We start from the raw sequence: 23,399 nt of genomic DNA on the forward strand, positions 1-23,399 counted from the left end.
TGCTTTGTAACTCTGTCAGTGAGAATAACTGACAGTCTGTTTTTAAATGATAAGAAGGATAATTTTCAGGCAGCTTGGAGAGGATATTTTCTTCATTCTCATCACAATGAAATCATCCCATCAAGGGAGAATGTGAGACTCCAGAGACGTTAGCGTGCAAAGAGAGGCTTCCTGGGAGAGGAGATGTTTGTGGCATGGCTGGTAAAAGACTGTGTGACAGAGATCAGCGCTGCATCATCCAGAGGAGAGAGAGAGAGCGGAAGAGAGATGTGTGAGGCTCCTGTCCTCTTTTAGATACACATGGAGTGAAGAGTGAGACAGAGAGAGAGATGGGTTTAACCCAAATAAGAGTGGATTATACACATCCTCTATGCCTCCAGTCAGCATTACATAACCTTAAATCTAGTTATGCATCCCTGTCTCATTTTGGGGATTGGGGGAAGGGTGGATATGTGTTGATGAAAATTTAAGGGGATCGAGGTTCACACGTTCTCTCCTGTGCTGTGAAAATAAAAACATAGATAAAAAACATTTCTATCATTAATGAATGATTTTGACAGAAGGTGATAATTAAAATGCTTATGTTAAAGCGTTGATTGTTTTAAATGAAGCTTCAGGATTTAAATGAAGTAAGGTTTGGACAGGTCAATAAAAAATGCATGCATGATCACATACTGGCCAGAGCAAGGGCCTATAGTAGTGACTGCTTATAGCATCAGCTGAAGACTACCAAGTAGCTGCAACCTATTTTAGCACATAACAGCCCACATAACAAACGGCTAACACTTTAACCTGTCAATCATACCAGGTAGTTTCACAACAGACAGTATCAGTGCTGCATGTTTACTGCTGATTTCTTTAAGAAAAATGTCCATGTGAGTGTGTTTGTTGAAGCTCTGCTCAGCTGCTGATTAGGATTCATCTCCCATCCTCCAGCTCAACACTGCCCTCTGTGTCTCTGAGCCTCAACACTGACAGGCTGCTTCACACAGGCCCTGTTACCACAGCAACCAAGAGACGACCAGAGACTGAAATGAGCCATGTGGAGTCATTATGGGCTGCTGCCCCCTAGTGGTGGACTCTAAATCATGAGAGGTTTGAACTATAATTTCAGGATTGAAAAAAAAACGTAGAATGTCAACTTTAAATGGGCTTTACAGGGTTAATAACACAGTGGTGGGAAATAACTCAATTGTGTACTGAAATGCTTTCTTCATATGTATTTCCGTTTAGTTCAACTTTATTCTACTATATCAGTATAATTCAGTGGCAAATTATACTTTTAATTAATTAAAATTATTTCTCAGATGAAGATTTTACAAGTTAAACATGTGAAGATATTATTCATTCTCACAGATTAAAACATAAACAGTATAAAAATTAGTTAAATAACTTTGCTGTTTTTAAAATGACCCTGGAATATCAATTTAGAGAAAATATTTCTTCAACAATAGCTAATAAATTACCTCTCAAAACACTCAACACACTTCAATATTATCTTAAAAGTAAAAATAAATCAAACAAGACCAGAGTTTCTTTTCACAGATGTCAATTTAAAACCTTCAACTAGCACTGCCATCACTTTGCTGGTTATCTGCTAAAAGTACCAGCTTCACTTGCATGAAGTTTTTAGCACTTAGAGAGCAGACTAAACAAAGCTGTAACAATGTTGCTGTCTTTTTTTTTACAGCACAGGAGAACACAATCCCTAAATTATAGCTGCTCTCTGGGAAAATATCATACAGTTTGTTCTCCACAATTAGTATATGATGACTAATTACTGCTTAAATAACAATTACAAATAAAATCAACATTCTCAAACTCCTTGTTGTTTTTATGCTGTTTACAATAAAACAGACTTAAAAACAAACATGAGCATCACCAAAGAAAATTGATCTACATCACCTCATCAAGTTTCTGGTAGGGAGGGATAGAAGTCACTAAGACTTGATCTAGTCCAAGCTGACACCAGTTTGTTCTGAAAAATACATTTACAGTTGATGAATAATGGTTGATCGTGCTCCATGTGACTCTTTGCCTATAGGATCCGAATAGAATCTATAACTGTCTATAACAATGTAATCTAAAACATTGTTATAAAGAACTTGAAGACTTTTACAGGCAGTGGTCAGTTTAGTATTACTTAAGCCTGTTATCACATTTTGATTAAGGTGGCTCTGCTCTGTCTATCTGGTCTGCTGCTTTGGCACAAGAGAAGCAACAAAGTAAACAAAATCCATGACCAAAAATCACATACTGATTGTCCATTACAGTTTCCTCCCTATTAAACTGCCATCAAAATCTTTAAATTGCCCACTTTGTCAGTATTTCATACAGCTCCAGAGCCATTTCAGACCCTAACACCCAAACTCAAACTGAGGACAAAGAGACGGCATTTCCTCCAGAGGACAAATAAAATTGTATTTCCTGAGTCCAATTCCAAATAATGGCCACAGAGAAGGAACTGGAAATGCTGGCTCTTAAACAGTAAATTCCATTGTTCCAGTGGCTTCCTGTGGGTCTCAGGACATCCCGTCAACACTGGACTCTCCAGTTACAGATGAGAGCCTTTAACTCTACATTATCCATTGGTATTAGGAGGGGCTGTCAGAGAGAGGTGAACACTGGGAGGGATCCATTATTGAAAATAATCCAATCCTCCCGCTCTCACTGATGAGTTTCACTCAGCTCTCTTGGTGTGATAAAGAAGTTCCCGTTATCTTTACTGAGAGGTCATGACAGCTGATACGGAAGACAGAAGATTAATGATGTTAAACATGGGACGCACTTGTGTAGTTCTCATGTCAATTAAAAATACTTTTTCTCTTCTTACAAAGCCACAAACAAACATAGTAACACTGTTTTATGCTTTTTTTCTCTACTAAAACCTTCAAATTATGTCTTGCAATCAGCATGAGAGGGGTGGAGAAGAAAACCTCACAATCATAGCTATGTCTGCCATAAATCTCAGGACTGGTCCTTTGCCTTCTCCTTCTATAATTACCTCTATAACTTGCCCCGCCCAGAGCTGCTTTCATGTTATTCCTAGTCTAAAGCCTTGATCAGTAGGCCTAGGCAACAAAGAGAAAACCAGATGGAAGTGTTACAGCAACTAAGCACCAAAAGTGTTTTCTTCTCTTAAATAGATTTCTTCACTTAAGACTTCCACGTACCCTGGTATGTTGTTGATCAAGCTCCACCGTTGGTCTACAAGGGGTTGGGTGGAGAAGCATGGAAGCATTTTATCAACAACCATGTTGACTGCTATGGATGTCACTTTTGTGTCTCCAACTAATAAACAAGGAAGTTAAAAAATGTAGCTTCTTAATCATATCTTGACAAATGTGGTCTTACTCTAGCCATTCGAATTGGATGCTGAAATTAAGCCTGGATAGCTAACTCTTTTTCCTAGAAGGTTAAAGGTCCATTAGATGCATCTATCATTCAGGTCCATCAGAAAGTGAAAATGACTATGAGTATGAGTTTGCCCATCCTATGTACAGAGGCTGCAGTCCTCAAAGCAGGCAGGCGTTCTAATCTGACCTGTGGCTCCTTTCCCCGCTATCCCTCGCCTCAATTTCTGACTCTATCCACTTTCCTGTCTCTCCAATGAAGAAACAAAAAGCTTTAAAATAAAACTTACACAAAGAATGCCTGCCAAATAGCCGTGACGAGTCCATTTCAGAAGTCGAAGCGGAAAGCTTCAATACTAATGGACTGGGTTTTTTTTGTTTGTTTGTTTTTTTACGATCGATCCTGTAAACTGATGACTTCCAGACAAATGTGTCAGTGGCTGCCATGTATCCATAGTTACGCCCCTAGCCGACATGATTGACAGGATTTAGGTTGTTAAACCAAAACACTATTTGCACTATTTTTTAAAAAAATCAACAGATTAAACAATAAATAGATTCATACAGCTAAATGATAACATGATAACATAAACAAATTAAAACATTGGAAGACTCTTCAGCAGGTTGCCCCCCCCAACTACACTGTTTACAAATAACCTCAAAGTTTTGACTAATCTAATTGCAGAAATGTATTGATTGTTTTTGAAGACAGGCGGGCCAGTTCTGACCCTGTTCTCTGCCGTGCTGCTGAGTCAGAGTCAACAGTGCATGATGGAAAAAGTGATATAAAGAAAGAGTCACATACAAAGACAAAGACACACACACACACACACACACACACACACACACACACACACACACACACACACACACACAAGAACACACACGCACCAAGGCAAGCAGAGGCTGTGTTCCGCTCCAGTGCGCTGCATCTGTTCATAGCTAAATATAACCAGAGGAACCCTGGCTCCGTCCGCTCTGTGCTAACAGATGAGTGGAGCCGAAGGATGAAGGGAGAAAAAGGGAGGAGAAAGACTATTATTAAGTCTTAAAGAATGAGTAAAGGCTTCAGCAAGAGTCTTTAGAGGAGGATCATTGGTGGATGATGTGGCATCAAGATTAACAGAGATGCTCCTTCCAAAAATACTCAAACACAGACTAAACTCACGCAGTGATTCATGTCAAACACATTCCTGCTGGCAGGATCTCTATTCTCATCCCCTGGGTTCATTTATACAGGAAAGGAAAACCAACTTCCATGTGCCATGTTTCTAAAAAAAAATCCACACAAACCATCTGTTTTAATGTCTCCATTGTATCTGTTGTATCTTCTCCTGTGGGTAATGTGTAAAAATACTGAAGCTTGGGTAAATCCTGGATCCTCCCTCCCTGTACTCAGTTTGTACGTAACACCATCAGTTCTAACTGGCTGCCTCTGTTAAATGTCATTGCTCGCTGGTAGTTGCACACAAAGGGCCCCGCTGTGATTAAAGCCCCCGCTTTCACAGGAGCCGATGACCACGGGCAATAAGACGGAGATGAGATACACGTCCCCATCCTGCCTCCTTCCTTTCTGTCTTGTGTCCCTTGGCTACAGTAGCAGACTGAAACACATCACACTCAGCAGAATAGTGTGTCATCACCAACCAACCAACATGACAAAACTCACAATAAAACACACGTCCAAAGGCTACCACTTGAGAATTAAATTATGTGTTTGGATGAAGGAGTGGAAAAGAAAAGCCTTTCCAGCGGGTGTAATAACCACTAATTTGTACCTTGATGGATGTAATTGAAGGTGTTGATCTGGCACAGAAACAAACCAGCAGGAGACATGAGGACAGCCATTTAGTGATCTATATATCTGACTTCGTCGCGTTGTTAAACTTTACATTGATTTACATATATGGAACACCTACTTCTGTAAAAAATATCTGCTCTATCAGAGATGCAAACCATTAGATATACAGACCTGTGTGGAAAGATGGCTGACAGACAAGCAGCACCGCAGAGATATTCATTAAATGAATCTGTCAAATGAATGCTAATTTCCTCAGTAAGTTACTCAATGGATGCTGCTCAATTTGTGCTGAGGGGACCCACTCCTCCTGAAAAAAAGCTAGCAGGGCATGTTTCTTAAAAGATTTAGCTAACAAATTACAAAAGAATATAAGTGTTCATAACTTGGAAAGGAGGCAACTCTGCTAAAGGAAATACAGAGGATACAGTGGAGTTTTAGAAGAAGAGGAGTTTCAGACAGACATGAAAGGAGTCACTTAAAGCGGGGCTTGTGTCGGCTTTATCATAAAAGTGTCTGAAAGCAGAGATAGCGCAGAGCAGACTGGCAGCTGGGGCTCAGCAGCTGACATAAGATTAAAGACAGGCCTTGAATCTTGTTGTTGTGATGCTGCAAACCTTCATAGGTGCACAGCAGTCCGGCTTTTTCAAGAACCTCATTATCCTCAGCAACACGAAGGATCAGATCACATGTACAAGAACAGTTTTTTAGGGCAACTGGATCAAGGGGATAATGAAACAGAAGAGACTCTGACATTAAAATTGCGAGGAAAAGATGCAAGTGAAAGGACGCTGCTGTTAAAAACACTGAAAAAAACAACCAGTCAATCAAACACAGTGAACATAATAGCAAAACTGCTTCTATTACTTCCTGAAGAAACTTAACCCTGATGCCGTGTCATTCATTGCTTCTGGTTTTCAATAACGCAACAATCAGTGTGATCATCTACCAGCAACCCATAGGGGATGATAAGTCAGATGGTGGAGAGAACAGATGAATTTGTGCTCATTTTATTCAGAAACATGCATAATAAGACGTACTTCAACCCACAAAAATGACAATGGATATATTACCTACCAGAGGCAAATTGACAAACACAAATATGAAAACTGAATGTTTTTTTTTTAAATTGTCTATTTTCCAATAAATAAGGGATATTTCAAATGGGAAATAATAACTTAAAGACACCTCATTGCTAAAGACACACATCTGGAACATTTCTTATTTACTGTTATGATGGCCCACCTCTGCCTCAAACTGCTACAGAATAAAGTGATGCTTGACTTCAGGCACACACTGTTTTCATCTTCGAACACCACCTTTAATTAAACCAATAAATATCTGATCTTCATATTATAAGGAAAACTCAGATGCAGACATGAAAAGAAAAAAAGAAAAAAAACGTCAGACGGAGATGGAATGAGAAAAATATCCTGACGCTTGGCCCTAAAAGAAAACTGGGGGTTGGAGCTGCAGTTGGCAGGTTCATGATGATGGAGAGTCATGAAATGATGTGGAACTGTAGGTCTGAAAGAAAGGCACTGGCTGTTTCTACCAAAACGTTCAGTTTAATTTCGCCATAAGATTATATTAAAGTGGAGCCGAAACGCTCGCATACAACATCGGTCTTGTCCAGTCTGGTCAGCAAACTCCAAAGATAACTTTCAAACTGTTTCTACACATCCTTAATGCAAATCCCTTCAATGCAAATGAGCAGCGTCTTCAACGTGCTGCCTCTGACTGTCCCACTCCTCACCCTATTTTTAATATAAGGCTGAGCCCAGCCACCCTTCTAATGAAACTAACTTCACCTGCATGTTTCCACCATCTTATTCTTTCTGTCACTACCCAAAGCTCTTAATCATATGTGAGGGTTTGAATGTTAATTGATCGGTGTATCAAAAGCTTTGCCTTTTAGCTCAGCTCCCTCGTTGACAGTCCAGTACAACACCCATATTACTGTTGATGCTGCACAAAACCTGTCCACAATCTCACAATCTACTTAACATTTACTCTTGAACAAAAAACTTATTGAATGTCCTCACTTGAGGCAGAGAATCACTCCCCCTCTAGAGGGGGCAATCCAACATTTTCCGAGAACCTCAGCCTTGAAACATGGCATCAGAGAACCCTCGCCTGGTATTTGAGGTTTATAAAATTTATCCAATTGGTTGGCAATAATAGAAATATATTTATTTTTGGATTTACATAATCTTGACAATAATAAACCATAGACGTGGAAAAAAAACAAATTTTCTGAAGGCTGCTGTAGGAGCTAATGAAGAGCCCGATTCACTGCTTTTTGTGTCAAGAGCTCAAAGCTGTGTCTTAATGAGAGGATGTTTTTCACCCAAAATTACAACCACATGCAAGAATACAGAATATAACCAAAAAAAATGTTAACACCTTTTTTAATCAGGTGACACAACATAGTCTAAATTTGTGACGTTGTCATCCAGCTTGTTTTTCAAGCTAATTCTTCAGCCCACTTTGAATCAGTGACATGTTCAAGGCTATTTTCATAAGGCTATTCCCAGTGAGCCAGTCCTTCCTTCCCACAACCTTGTAATAAAGACAAGAAATTTACCAAGGCTAAAGAGGTGAAGACAATAGGATTGGACGATTTCCCACCCAGGAGCATTTAAGCTATTGATGAGTTTAAGGTCTCATAAAAGAGAGGATGTTGAGTTTAATTGTAATCAAACATAGTAAAGACAAACACAAGAATCTTTAAAGTTTATCTCATTAGCCTAGTAAGTATAATAAACAGAGTAAAATCGACTGCAAAACAGTAAGCTTAAAACTGGAATTAAGTTGTTCTTAATGTGTAGAAACAAGTAAGTATGTGTGCTACTACACTGTTTAAATCTAGGTATGTAAAATTATAGATAATTATTACGGATAATAATCGCTGTTTTACTGTACAATTAGGCAATTCTACGATTTAACATTTCTGTTACGGCTGGACGATATGGGCTTAAAATCATATCTAGATATTTTTTAGCTGAATGATTCTATATCTCAATATGATTAAGAAAATTACAAAAACAAAATCACTTCTAAGTCACATCAGCATGGGACGAATGTCAAAGTCACACAAGCTATCTCTTATTTACAGTCTGCTGCACAATGTCAACACGTAACATGGAAAATTATATTTAAAAAAATAAAGTACCTGTATGCAAAAAATAAATAAATAATAATAATATAACATACAACTTCTTAAAAAAAAATAGAAAAAACAGATGTTCCTTTTCTGCAAAACAAAGTGCACACAGCTGTGTATGCAAGCAGCCTTTGAGTTTTGCTCAGACAGGAAAAGAGAGACAGACAGTAAGAGGAGGGATCAGCATAAATGTATTGGGTTATTTGAACATGACATGCAGTATCACACTGATATATATATATGATTATCATATGAATCTTGTTTAAAAATATACAGTGTCAATATCACCCTGCCTAACTTAAGTACAGGTTTCTTATCTACCATTAAAACTATGGTGTGCTAAGATTGTTTAATTAGCACTGTATCTAAGGAGAGAATTTCAGGCTCTCACTGATATCTTTCATTTTCAGTGAACATTTTTTAACTCTACTACCCAGCAGTTCTACACAAGGCCACTTCTCAGAAACTTTTTTTTTAGAAACTAAAAAACTTAGTTTTAGGCTCAAGGACACTCTGAGCTTCTGACATTAAATATTTGAGAATTAGCTGCCAAGAAGCATCCCAACTGTGAAGTATGACATCACAAATCAAAAAGAAATGGGTACCAAACACAGTTTCCTTCAAGAAGTCAATATGGTGGGTTTTCAGATAAGTCTCTGGCTGCTACTTCTGTATCAGAGGGTGCTGAAGCTTTAAAAGTGAGGACTGAATGTTCAGTCTACAAGCCTGAGCTCGGCTGGAAATCTACAGTGTTTACAAAATGGTGAGCATTGAATTTAAGACCAAATCATTTTCTCTTAGGCTAAAACATGCCAAACTTTGTCGCTCTTATAAAACTCCACCCTAAATAAATTCCTCTTCAAATTAGGTTCCAGTCCTGTTCTCTGCTCTAACCCAGATCTGCTCACAAATATTTCTCCACTCAGTGTCAGTCTCAATAGTGACATCTCTTTCACTAAAGAGTATACATTTACAGCTCAATCACATCTAGAAGAGAAATACAAGGCACGGGTTGGAGGTTCAAATGCTGTTTTACTGTTATGCTGCTGGTTTTTTTGGTCATTGAAATTCAGCCAAACATCACTTCCTGGCTAACATCATCTAACTTCAACGCTTTCCCAGTTACTGACTATAACATTATCAAATGAAAATGGTTCATTATCAGATGATAAAGTTAGCATTTGGCCCATTTTACCTAATGTTATTAGCTAGAAAGTTGCTGAATGCTATTTGTTAGCTTTTGTTTGATGGCAAATGCTAAATGAATATGATCTTGTTCAGCGCTTTTTTAGTCTTCTTATTTCACACGTATCCGTTCACACAATGATGACAGTGGTCATTGTGTAAAGTGTCCATTAGAAGTAACTTATCTCAGTCGTACACTTTTATACGCCCCTGATGAAGCAGCAGGGTTAGGTGTCTTGCCCAAGGACACATCAGACATGTGACTAAGAGTTGGGGATTGAATCCCAACCTTCCGATTGAGAGGCAACCGACTCCACCAATTTTTAAACCCTACAAATACAGCCTGGTCTTCCTGCGGTTGGTAAATTAATAAGCAGTATTTATTGGATAACATTAGATTTTTGTCTGTTTTCTGATATGTAATGACAAAATCCTCACTGAGGGGGAAAAAAAAAAGAGTTCAGCCATTATTTTCACAATCACTCCATCATTGTAAAAATGTGAAGTACGTGGAAGTGGGTCCTCAGATGTTGTTCAAGTATCTCAACAAGGATGGATTGAAATGTGGTTCAGACATTTGGGCTTCACACGGGATGAAGATCAACTGACTGAGTTCAGCCCCTGACCTTTCCTCAACACAACCATGACAGATGTAACTTGTATGAAACGTCTTCACCTTTTTGGCTGGATTGCCACGACATATTTTACATAATCATTTATTAAGGCGCAATGTGTTGTGGATTAGCGCTGGCACAGACATGCATGTCATCTCATTTCTTCTTCTTTATTTATAGCATACTCATCATCTTGCTGCCTTTTATCTTTTATCGTTTTTAAGAAAGCTCTGTATTTAACCTTTCTGGGGGGGAGGTCTGTCACGCATTACCTAAAACAGACGATTGATTTAATCACCAAAGGTAACAACCTCCACAACTAGAGGCACGATACGGCAGAAGCCTGGTGCCTGCAGTCATCTCAGCCCTCAATAAAAATCCTCCTCAGTCCCAATCCCCAGTCCCCCCATAACCATATGCTCCGTATGCCCTGTCACTGTATGTTCTGTCACTGTATGCCCTATCACTGTCTGTCCTGATGCTCCACATGTATGTTCTGTTGTCTCTCATGTATCTCCCTGTGCCTGTGTCCACCCCCTGTAGGCGTGCTGCTCTTAAAACTGTACACTGTGAAAAAGAATTTCCCCTCGGGGACAATGAAATAAAAAGTCTAAAAAAAAAGTCTAAGTCTAACTAAAATTTTTGGAGCAGGGTAGTTTTATAACTCCCTCCAAATTATGATAAATTGTGTAGGAAGTAATTCTTCAACGTTTTTTTTGTTTTTCATTGATGTATTTAAACATTGTATTGATCAGAAGAGCTATTTGACACCATAGTGATTTAAATATGTAGACTATCTTTAGCGAACAATGACATGTTTTTTCAGGGAAAAATAAAGTTCTTGGATAAACAAACTACCTGTCACAGTGTCATGTTGAGGGATTGATCAGTCTGTTGTGCATTTCAACAGAGCGATGTCTTACGGGTATTATGCAGATGAGTTCCAGCTGCACACACAGCTGTTTACATGGCTCACATCAATCAGACTGCAGCGCTGCTACTCATGCGGAATCGTGTTGTTTTTGTAATGGCATGAAACATGTGTCCATCGTGTTACAACAGAGGCTACAATCGTTGTTGGAATCATTTGTGTAGTATCTTTTTTGTGTTAAAAAAGCTGCAGTACAGCACGACACCAGACAGACTTCTCTGTACCTCACTTAATCAGCGTCCTTGTTGTTGTGTGTTCCTCTGCGGCTGTGACTAACTCAAACCGGGACCTTCTACAGCTTCTCAACAGTAATGAGAATATCAGATCGGGGAAACCAACTCCTGCTGTGCTGCTTTGATTCAGATAACACGTCCTTCCACCTGCCACATTACACAGATATATGAGTGGGAAGGGAGAAGATGATTCGGATGATTGAAAGCACTTGCTCAAACACACAAACCTCACACAGGCCTTCTCCACCTGTTTGAAGCTGTCAGTCCATTGGTTTGATGCCCCTTTCCCAGGGCCAAGACACGAAGAATAATGGGATAACTAGTTAAGTGTGACTAAACCTCAAACATCAAAGACTGCTCTGCTTCCTGACTCCAGCTGCTGTGTGTACGCTATGGTTTATGTGTAACAGAGAAGTTTGTGTCTGTGTAAACAGAAGCAGAACTGAAGCTGATATAAAACATAACAGCTAACCATGTCTGCTTCTAAAATTATGCACATAAATCAGACACAGCAGAAAGTTGTCCACCCTTCAACATCTTGGGATATCTCACATATCATCACTCGTCCTTCAGACAAAAACATCCCTGGGTAGAAACATTTCAAATAAAACCAACTGACTCGCTGTCCTGAAATTGGGTTTTTCTTTTTATCACCCTGCTTGCCGTAAATTATTATCATAAAAGTTCAAGGTTTGAAAATGTTTGAAACACTGTTGAACGATGTATTTATGAAGCAGTCAGAATCGGAAATACTTTGTTAAGCCTTGGGGGAAATTCGGTTGAACAGGAGCAACTTTAACAGGTGTATAGGCACCTACGAGTTACAATGACACTTAAAAGCAATAGTTTACATCAGAACAAGTCAAACCCTGACCAGGTCCTCCTCTGTATTTAAATGCACCATCATTACTTTATGACCATCATCATCATACATTATTCTACCCCGAGAAGACCGATACATCTGTACTGTCAACACCTTCACCTGGCCCCTTTCTGCAATATAGTTATCAAGCCGACTTTTTAAGAATAAATGTTTATTTTGTTTTTGTCAACTGCTGCCAAAAAATGGCTTAGTGGAAGCTTTGGCAATTACTGTGGTACACACCTCCATTATACGAGTGCATAAAACTTTGCAAATGAGACTTCATCTGCTGCACAGTAAGGAAAAAAATCACTAAACATTCACGGTTTTGTTGCACTGATACAGTATGTATTCTTTGCCTTTCTCTGTTTAACATCAGAATAACGTAAATTGGGTTTTGGACTAAAAGAAAAAAGATAGGAAGACATCACCTTGGACACAAAAGTCTTCTAACATAATAAATATATATTGTATAAAAACCTGTTTGTATCATACAGTAACTGCTTTTCTGTGCACCGTCAAGTATTTCCATCTCAGGGAACTGCAGGCTGCGAGCTTTCTAAACCTCACACAAGTCTGGACTGTGTTTGTAAAAGCAGATATGATAGCTCCACTATTTGAAGTTATTCCAGGAAAAGCAAGTCACATGAAAATGTTTCTTTTCTGTTTTGTCTTTCTGAAGATCACATTTTTGTTGTATTAAAAAAACAAAGGGGGGACACATTTGGTGAAATACAAAAAGAAGGAGGAGCAGTGAGAGTCTGAGCAAGTTAAACTCTCACAGAATTACACTGATATCCCTGTTACTCATTAAATATATACAAGAAATGTTCTATCATGAAGGTATCACCGAACAATGGTGTAGTCATTTGCCTATTGCTTTAGCCAGTATCTTGTCTAAAGTTCTGGAGAGAATACTTTTAACAAAACTAGAAATGTATGTTCTCACTTATGAAAATCAGTTTGGGTTCAAAAGAAAGCATGGAACTGACATGTGTATCTATGCCCTTAAAGAGATTGTGTCCAGGTCCACTAGCCTGAATTCATCTGTATTTCTATGTTTTATTGATGCGTCAAAAGCATTTGATCATGCTCCCAGTATGGCCTTGATCATGACGTAATATATGCTAAGAAAAGCCATATAATGATAGTTAGAAGTGCTGAGGACAGGAAATCAACTTTCCAGACTTTTTACTTGTCAGACAGCTCTCTTGATGTGTGTGATGAGGTTAAATACCTCGGTCATGTGATATCTGATGACTGGACAGATGACAAAGGCCTCTACCGACAGCGCTGTAAAATCTATTTTCAAGCTAACATACTTATAAGGAAGTTTTTCCATGTGCTCTGACTCTGTGAAGTGCTCCTTGTTTAGAACTTACATAACACCACTTATATACTGTTCAATTGTGGTCTAACTATAAGAAAAAGAGCATGCAGAGCCTTAACACTCGGTCTACCAGAATTCCGCAACTACGAGAACTACCATAGCAGTCATTTTGACCGCTCGAACATAATGTGTATATAATTTGGATTATCAAAAAAAAGATCTAAGAATAAATCATTTATAGACCATCTATAAACCATTAATGAACTATTAAAAAACCATTTGTAGACCATTTATAAACCACTTATAGACCATTTATAAACCATTAATAAACATCTATAAACCATTAAAAAACTATTAATAAACCATTTATAAACCATTAATAAACCATTTATAAACCATTAATAAACCGATTCTAAACCATTAATAAACCATTAAGGTGGCATACAATGATGCAATGAGGTTGCTGCTTCAGGTCCCCAGGTGGTATAGTGCCAGCCAATTATTTGTATCAACTCGATTTCCTACCTGTGAGGCACTCTTAAGACAATTGATGTTTTGCTTTATGTGCCGCTTCGACAAGTCAGAGAACCAAATCATTGAAGCTCTAGTCAGCCCTCTAAAAAGCTGCTACAGATTCACTTCTAGGTTAAGAAGGCACTGGTGCAATTTCTTGTATGTCATATAGGCTAATATGTGATTTTCTATGTGTTTTATATCTGTTTTTATGTGTACTGTTTTGTTGTGTATGTGTGTGTGTGTTTGTTATGGACCTGTGTCTGCTATAACGTTTTATTATTGATGCAGATTTAGTAAGAGAGCAAAACTAAAGATGCTGTTACTCATAAACCTAACCTAGTACATCTTTGCTCCAGTTATTTTGCTTTGAAATTGATAACAGGCTGTTTGAATAAGAGGTTCAGGATAACATCTTGACATGTTTTTCTGCTATATACAGTCAGAAGCTCTCAGATTAAATAGCAGTGTGAACATCGGTGTCAGGATATCAGACGGTAGTGCATGAAGCATGCAATACACTGGTAAACCCAGTGGGGTCGGGTCAGCCTCTCAGGAGCTTACAGGCAACCTGAATCCGTGGAGATTGACTGCCGAGGAGGAGGAGGAGGAGGGGAGGGATGGAGATCAACAGCATGAGAAATCCACTGAGGATCATCTGCAAACCTTTAACCTCCACTAAACAACACACCGAGGTTTATATCACAGGAAAAACATTACAAGTGTAGCAGCACTTAAGGTGAAAAAAAACAATCAAATGAGAGCGCAGATGAGTGGTTTGCAGATATGTTTCAGCTCGAAAGGCCTACTGCATTTTCTACAATCCAGCTTGATGAAAGACAACCTTTGGGGAAAATAGTATGTTTCTCACACTATATGCAATTTAAGTCTTAAGAAAGGTGTAATTACTGTATTAGAAAACCACAACAAGCCCAAAGAAACAGACTCAAAGTAGAACTTCTATTTATGTGTATACATCGGAGCCTGTAATGGTATGTAATCCTTTCCAGATGTGTGAATGGAGGAGCAGAGCTTAAATGCCAACTCATCTCTCCGAGGAGATTCTACAGAAAGCGTGTGTGTGTGTGTGTGTGTGTGTGTGTGTGTGTGTGTGTGTGTGTGTGTGTGTGTGTGTGTGTGTGTGTGTGTGTGTGTGTGTGTGTGTGTGTGTGTGTGTGTGTGTGTGTGTGTGTGTGTGTGTGTGAGAAGACTTGGGTTAAAGTAGGGTCCTAACTTTATTTTCAAATAAAAGCAGGGCTGAATTCATCACAGAAAGTAAAGTACTCGAAGACATGCAATGTAAAATGTGATTAATTGTGATTTATGATTTAAACTGATTAATCTTGACAGCCCTTTATAAAAATATGATACAAAATATATTAGCTAATTTATTAGTATTTCATTTGTTTTCTAATTGTACTATGTGTACACAAAAACTGTTTATTTTTAGATATTTTCAGGCTGCTCACTGAGTTTACTCTGGCTTCCATCATTTACATTTCACACTGATGTTATCAGTGCGCAGTTATACAACACAGTTTAAACTGAAACACATCTGTTAACAGCCCGAACCATGTGTGCAGACATCAGTATTGTATAAATACAGTTAAATTTTACAACAACATTCATACTTAGTTCAGTATATGCTGCTGCACAGATGAAGAAAAAAGAGACTGGGGCTGAAAAAAAGGAGAAGACATGTTTTTGTCATTTGGGATTAGAGTCAGTAAAGATCCTCTGTACGTTCACTAACATGCTGTCTGATGAATGTGCTCCCTGAGCCTCATGTCTCTTTTTTGGACTCTGTTAGAGGTGGAACATGATGCATGTGAACACCACATGGAAACATGTTTTCTATTTTATATCCCTGAAAGCTCTCCATGCTTGATACTGTAGCTAGTATTATGTGGAGGAGTTCTGTATCCTCTTTCATGAATGTACTGTATCCAGGCATGCAGTCAATCTGTTAATCAACATTCCTTTCAAGATAAGTTTGTTTCTAAAAATCTACAAAATGATACTCTTCTTCACACACTGTAGTATTGATAAGAACTGCCTCCGCTCTGGGTTTCATTCTAACCTCATTGTTACATCACCTGAGGTACAGAGTCTGAATTACAGGCATTTGTTCAAACCTAATTGAATGAAGCTGCTTGTGTTTGGTGCCATTGCTCCTTTACCAATATGCAGCCATTGTTAATGTTTCACACACCGTCAATGAATCAGATGACATCTTATTTTATAAACCTTTTTTAAAAAATGCTTAACTCCTGCATACACAACTATTAAAACATTTCTGTTGAGAACAAACACATTTGAGTTTCTTACAACGTCAAGATGTGTCGAGAAAAGAAAAAGGGAAAAATATTTGAGATGCCTCACTGGAACTCAGAGCTCCTAAGAGTCAGAGTTGGTAGAAAAAAATGGTAGAAGCAGAGTGTAGAAGGAGAGGGAGGAGAGATAGCTCCAGGATTCATGTCAGGAGCTGTTGACAAGCCTTTCGGGGATAAACTTCTGCAGTCGGCTGCATTTAATCAAGACTGACAAATCTTCATACTTAAGAAAATATAAGGGACGTGCACGGAGATCTGTGTCTTCAAAGCCCTCACATCCTCTGCATGTGTGTAAGCCTTCTTAACTGTGTGCAAAGACAAGTTTCAGTGACACAACTCAGTGCAATCTTTGCAAAACTGAGGCAGGTTTAAGATGCACAAAATACAAGGTCTGCAAAGCCCCCGGAATATGAGAATTCAGTTTGCATATTTCCAAAATACATTTACTTGGTGTATCTACCGACCTAAAAAAAATATAGGAAAAAAGATAATTTGTCATTCCAACTCAAAATGAAGATGCAAATGAAGTCATATAACGATGCATGTTCTGCAGTATGTTGGGTTGTGACATAACTTTGCTGAAACAGCTGTGGACTGATGGAGTAAGCTGTTGCTTTGCCCCATCTGTGTGTTATCAAAGTCCTCCATATGGCACTATATGTGACTCTGTGCATTACTTCATGTTTGGAGTTGAATAGCAGGCTAACACGTAGAGCATTATAGCGTCACAAGACTTTGATCAGACAATGAGTGGTACAAATGTGAAAGCTGAAAACAAAACAACTAACATATCTAGCAATTCTCTTCTGTTGTATGAAGTAGAATAAACAGGGTGTGTTTTTCTTTTTTTAATTCCAGCTCAGAAATCTGAGTGGAAAGGCTAGAAATACATATTTTGCTGTAGTTGGTAATGTTGCAATATTGATTAAAGCAAAATTCAAGGGTTAATGGAAACAGACTTTATGAATAAAAGATGATGTTCATGAAGCATGTGACTAATACTCAAACTTCACTGAAGAGATGAAAATGTCAGATCTTTGTCGAGCGATGAGGACGCCGTGATGTTCCTCAAACCAACACATGAAAATAAACCATACCATTCCATCAAGTTTTCTACATTTGACTTCATCTGCAAAGGTTTAAAAGCCCTCATCTGAATACTCACCATCTCAAACAGCTTAGCGTGCTAAACTTGTAAAATGATGCACTACTAGCAGATCTTTTAGAGAAATTACACAAAATGTCAATGTATGTTTTTATTTGTACAAGACATTATCTGATATAAGTCACATACAGCACAGCATTACACTCTTAACACTATGCCAGCATCAGCTCAGACTCACTATTGAAGTCTGCAATAAATTCCTACTTAGCGTTTGCATTCACAGTGTTAGACCCTCCACATGAGCTCTCAAACAGAATGATGTATGATAGGAGAGGGTTTGGAAAAGTAAAGTAAGGGGTGAAATCAAAACTCCTGCGCCCACCTCTTTAGGAATGCCCTTCATCCTGCAGTCTCCTCTGATTCCCTCTGGGTTCAAGTAAAGGAGAGATCTAAAGTAACAGAGGGATATTTGTTCCAGAGATCAGAGACACACAGCCAAAACTACTCATGATGGTGGTCCCTTTAGGTGCTCACTTGAAAGGGAAATGAACTTGAGCTTGTGTAGCACTACTCTTTTACACTGCATGTCACATTTCCATTCAAAAATGTCTAAAAGGCACGCACAGGATGGTGCTGGACAAAAATCCACAGATACCACCTTCACCACCTTATTTGCCTCTATGTAGGTTTATTCTCTGATGGGCCCACTACCCAACAGAACTGCAATGTTGCTTAATAAGTAAATTATGTAATCTGAAACTCTTTTTTTTTTTTTTTAATCACATGTAACATTTCGGGCCCTCGCCTTTCATCAGACATGTGACCGCCTACCCATTCACACACTGATGGCAGAGGACCTACCAGCTGAGAGATGACGACTCTACCAACTGAGCCCAGGTAAAAATGTGATATCAGGAAGAATGTTGTACAACAGTCACTCAGACTATGTTTCGATTGGGAACTACATTATATCTTGATTTGTATGTGTTTAGCAAGTCTTAAATGCTCGTTGGTTGTCTTTATTTTAAACTGACACATGTTCTTAGAGCAGTATTTCATGTAATGCACCTTTGCAACTTTGTTACACAATATTGTTGTCAGTGCGAAGCCAATTACAATTGAGTCAGGTGACAAACCCGCAAGAGACCTTTGATGTAAGCAGCTGATAGAATCAGATAAGAGCTTCACTACAGGGTCAAAGTATAAGTATGTCTGCCTCTGTGTACTTTAACCTCAACATTAGGAGCTCTGTAAACAAGATAGGATTTAAATATGTTTAAAAAGACCACAGCCCACTGGAGGGGAGAAAAGAAAATGCTCCAGTCACTTTGAGTGTATTTACATTTAATGTGTACTTTGTGATCAGGCCAATACTTTACAGTTTGAATATGACAAAGGTTCTGTGAGGTTAATGGAAGTGTGTGTGTGCGTGTGTGTGTGTGTGTGGGGGGAGGGGGGGGGGGGGGGGGGTGAAGGCCTGTGATTGAGACACAACATACATTTCAATTATACTTTTTGTTGGCTGATTCAACACACTCTTTATATACATTACTTCTCTCAGTCGTAACTTTTTACAAGCTGGAAACACATATCTAATACGTTTATATGTAGATTCAATGTAACTGGCCTTAACTCTAAGTGACTTCAATGTCATAAATCAAAAACCTAAATGATGCTGTAAAGAAAACAGCCACTTTTTTCCATTTGAGTCTTGCTCAGAGATCTGTAAACATCTCGAGAGTCACACTGTGGCAGGACCAACACAGCTCTAACTCAAAGGCTGATTATGCTGTATGGTTGTCAAGAGTAGCGTCCTGCGTTCAGTGATGTATTCACTCTCTGTTCTTGAAAGAAACAGATTTACTGACTACGTTTTAACAATTCCCTGAAAATAACACAGAGTGGAAAAAAAACGCCTGAGACAAACCAGCAGGAATGCAATAAGCTAACAGATATTACTAATTAGTGTATTTAACATAAACTTCCCTTTCAGTGGGCCTTTACCTGATGTGCCAGAAATAGTCCTGGCTTGTAAGATATCGTGATGTTTAGCTCTCTCAGCTTTTCATTCCTTTCATATCTCATGTACACTGCTTCATCAATGTTCTACCCTCTCCACATGAATGCATATACTTCATTCAGGTGGTTTTCTTTCTGCATTGCTTAGTGGGAGAAACACACCTGTGGGGGGACAGCCCGCTATGCCTGCACACACAAACACACACTGATAGAGTTTCAAACCTTCAGTACTGAGGTGATCTGGGCTCCAGTAATTTGACCCACAGCTCTTTTTGAAGATCGTATCTGTCCCGTCAGCCCGTCATTTAGTCTGGCTCAGCTCACCCATCTCAGCCATGTACAGACAGACTGAGACACAATGGAGGTCTTGTGAGCTCCTCGAGAAAATCCTTTCCCTTTAATTAAAGACTAAGAAAATCTGCTGACTTATGCACGAAACTAATGACAAAGCTACAAAGATGGCTCAGGATCTCCTTTACGTTTAAAGTCAAAGTGCTGCAACAGAGTTTCTATCCAAGCTCAAAATAATTAGAAAACTGTTGATGGATATTAAAACTCTCCCCAGTGCAAGTCTGGTCCGATAATGTTTCGAACAACCGCACACACAAAGCAGCATTAGTGCTGAGCTCTGTTCCCAAGAGTCGAGACCTCGGCTGCAGAGGTCAGGCGTGCACGCTGCATATTCTAACCGACGTTCAGTGCAATAGTAAGGCAATGATGCTACACCGAAACTAAACCGCTGTTATATAACACAGTTAATGATTTCCCCTGGGAGAAGGCAGTGCGAGGCTTGACAAATAGTGTGTGATTCTGTGAGCACGGGAGGCAATGTGTGAAACGAGACATTTGAGGTGAAAAATACAAAAGATTTTAAGTAATGTCAGTGATTCACTCAGGCTTCTCAGAACATCCAGGCCAGCCCAGGATGGAGGAAAACACACACTGCACACACCTCACACATGGAGGCTCTGAGGAGGAAAAGATTTGAAGTTTGTATCATTGGCTGCATCACTCGGCCTCTCAGACAGATGCAGACGCATCAGACCGTGGGCAATGGGTCAAGCTCATCTGACACGCAGCAATCTATTCCAGAAATAACTCCACTGTTAATAGTCAGTTAAGCATGACAGTTTTTGGCCCCAAAATTGCTTTAAATGCACTGATCAGATAACCATATTCCTGTAAATCATGAGACTACAATATATAATGCAATGGTTTAATGATTGTCACAGCAAACTATCAGCAAAGAGTGTTTTTTTTTGTTACCAATAATTTATGTTTGTTTTTGTTTGGCTACTGAATATGTTATTGGCCAATTTAGTTAAGGTTCTAGAATCTGTTGGACAGGAAAAGTTGTCCCAAACATTTACATTTTCCTTTCCTGTAAACTCAAGATGTTCTATTACCATCATTCACTTTGGTTGCTGATTTTTTTTATTTTCGGTGCAATGTTGGCCTTTAAAAAAAACACCTGAAGGTGCATTAATGGCTTTAAATTGTTTTGATTTTAGGCAACTTTTTATTGCATGATGAAGAGTTCATTGAGGAAGTGTTAAAGGTTTTATTCATTGTGACTTTTTTTTTTTTACTTTTAAGAACATGAAGGACTGAGACGTGTCAAGGTGGGTAAAAAATCAACGATGGGATCCTTCTAAAAGCAGAGAAAACAAGAAGCCTACAAGGAGCCGTGACAGCAGCCTTCAGCACACCTCTCAAAAGTTTGGAAACATTTTAATTTCTGATGTCAGAGTAGTAAACAAGCAGCAACTGACAGGGTGTACTGTTACTGTTGGAGTGCAGATGAAGATTTAAAGCTGCAGTAAGGGGCCCTATGTTTGACCCCGCAGGTCTGACCCACGGTATCTGTGAAGGGAAGGAAGGCTGTCAGGCCAGCTTCATGTCAAATGAAAAACTCTTGGCTGCAGCAGAGAAGATGAGCAGCAGCACAAAAACTGCCTTACTCCACACATTCATCACTTGTATTATGCCATATTAAGATTATTAAACAACTTCCAACAGAATAACGTAACTCCATGTGCACATACTGTAGCCTGTCTGAGCGTTTTTCGTTCTTTCTCTTACCTTGACGCACAGTTTTCAACCTGACAGGACCTTGGCAGCATTTCATCAAAGCTAAAATGTCATACAGAGGTAATCCAGACACAGCCAGACCCTCCACCTCCAGCACGAGCTCCCCCTTGCTGAGTTTACCGTCCTGGTACAGCGCAGCATCCTCCCTAACTTGACCAATGTAGGCGAACTCTCCATTCTCAGCCCCGCCGAGCAGCTCCACGTTCAGCTCTCCAAACGCGTCCGGGTTCAGCGCGCAGTCGTTCACTTTATTGATCCAGTGGTTCTTCTTCTGAAGGACTTTTGACATGGTGACTCAGGTCCGAGTGAAAACCTGTTATAACCGGGAAAAGGTGTACAAATCACTGGACAGCCCCAACAGACGGAAAAGTTCAGGTGTCACTCCAAGTTGAAACATTTTCCCTCTTCTCCTGAGCTGAGACATGCTGCTCCCAGTGCAAGTAAATATCCAAACAGATTAAAATCCGGACTGTTGTCGCTTCTGTTGTTTCCGCATCTCTGATTCCTCGCTGTTGGATCTAATCCTCCCTCATTGACCGTTTTACTTTAAAAAAAAAACCCCTCTCCGAATCAATCTTCGATATCTGCCTCCTGTTATGACGCCACTTTCATATTTTCTAAACTTTCAAAAAGGGATGAACAGTTGCCTTTTCTGCTGTTCATACAGCCGGCGGCTCCTTTAAACAGGTATAGCGCGACAAGTTCATTCTGTTTGCTCCTGCGCTCTGGATGGAGGAGGGATAGTGGGGAGAGTGGAGCGCATGCGTCTTGCTGCTACTCCATGAGGGAAAATCCCACTAGACCCCACATTTACCTATCGGTCCTAAAACCCCGCCCAGCCCCCGGTCCGCACGCGTTTTCAAACGGATTACAGCGATCTGTACATCTAATCCCGCATATACTGTTAAAGCTCCAGTCCTCAGGCGGTTGATAGGCTAAATAAACACTCCATTGGATCGGGAAGTTGATGTTTCGACCCAACATATGACAAAGGGGCCAAAACCTCAACTGAGTGAAGTTTATTGCCTAATTTGTCAGTGAAGAGGTGATATCAGTATACTAGTTCAAATCAAATGTATCAAGACTTCTCACATTTCAAACAAGTATGTCTTTACTCAGTAAACATTCCTCGTGAATTCAAGGAATACAATATATCATGCTTCCTATTCCTAAAGCATGTTTTATATCAAATTTAAAAACACAAAATAGTTTATTACAAGAGGGCAGGGGCAGAATGATTTTGGGTGCCCGAGGTTAACTTAGTTCTAATGGTACTTAGTCCTCGACACCCCTGGACCCTAACCCTCCATTTGATAATAGTGTTGTTATTTCTGGTGGTAAATAAGTAGTCATACAGATGTTTTTTTTTTTTTTTTTTTTTTATGTTATAGAATTAATACCACACACTGTGGGTATTAACTAACTATACTATTGAATAAATAGATCACATTTAAATGTAAACAAATTGGTGTATGAATCGAGCCTTTAGTCGTCATTGCAGCAGCTATGGGTTCAAATCAGACTGAGGCCCTATGCTGCATGTCATCCCTCACTCTCTCCTCCCAACATTTCCAGTCTCTCTTTAGTTGTCCTATCCAATAACTGCAAACAAAAGGAAACAGTAAAATTTGAACTGCTATGAAAGTCTAAATTTAGAACGAAGGCAAACCAACATCGGTGAGAAGACTGATGGTTTCTGTTGAATTATTCTTCTACAATATTTGTTTGTTTTTGTTTAGTCTTTGTTACAGCTGTACACATTAGTTACTGGTAATTATTGTTTATATTGAAGTAGTCTAAGCCACATCATTTTACATTTGCTGTGAAATAAAGCCAAACTTATCTCGTTTAATTTTTCAATACCAA

At 39.1% G+C, this 23,399-nt stretch overlaps 1 protein-coding gene across 8 annotated transcripts in view; it reads right to left on the reverse strand.

Moving 5' to 3' along the window:
* The window catches only part of LOC306833351 (membrane-associated guanylate kinase, WW and PDZ domain-containing protein 1-like), an 85,260-nt gene extending 63,032 nt beyond the window's left edge, over positions 1-22,228 (reverse strand). For 6 of the 8 annotated variants that reach the window (XM_079358568.1, XM_079358567.1, XM_079358563.1 and 3 more), the window contains exon 1: positions 21,525-22,227. In XM_079358568.1, coding sequence (XP_079214694.1) covers positions 21,525-21,822 — 298 coding nt within the window. In that variant the 5' untranslated portion in view covers positions 21,823-22,227. Of the gene's footprint in view, positions 1-21,524 lie in introns of all 8 variants that reach the window. The other 2 variants (XM_079358562.1, XM_079358560.1) reach the window with 1 other exon arrangement.
* Between the last annotated feature and the right edge of the window lie 1,171 nt (positions 22,229-23,399).

This window comes from Symphodus melops (assembly GCF_947650265.1).
Source record: "Symphodus melops genome assembly, chromosome: 13".
Classification (NCBI taxonomy): Eukaryota; Metazoa; Chordata; class Actinopteri; order Labriformes; family Labridae; genus Symphodus; species Symphodus melops.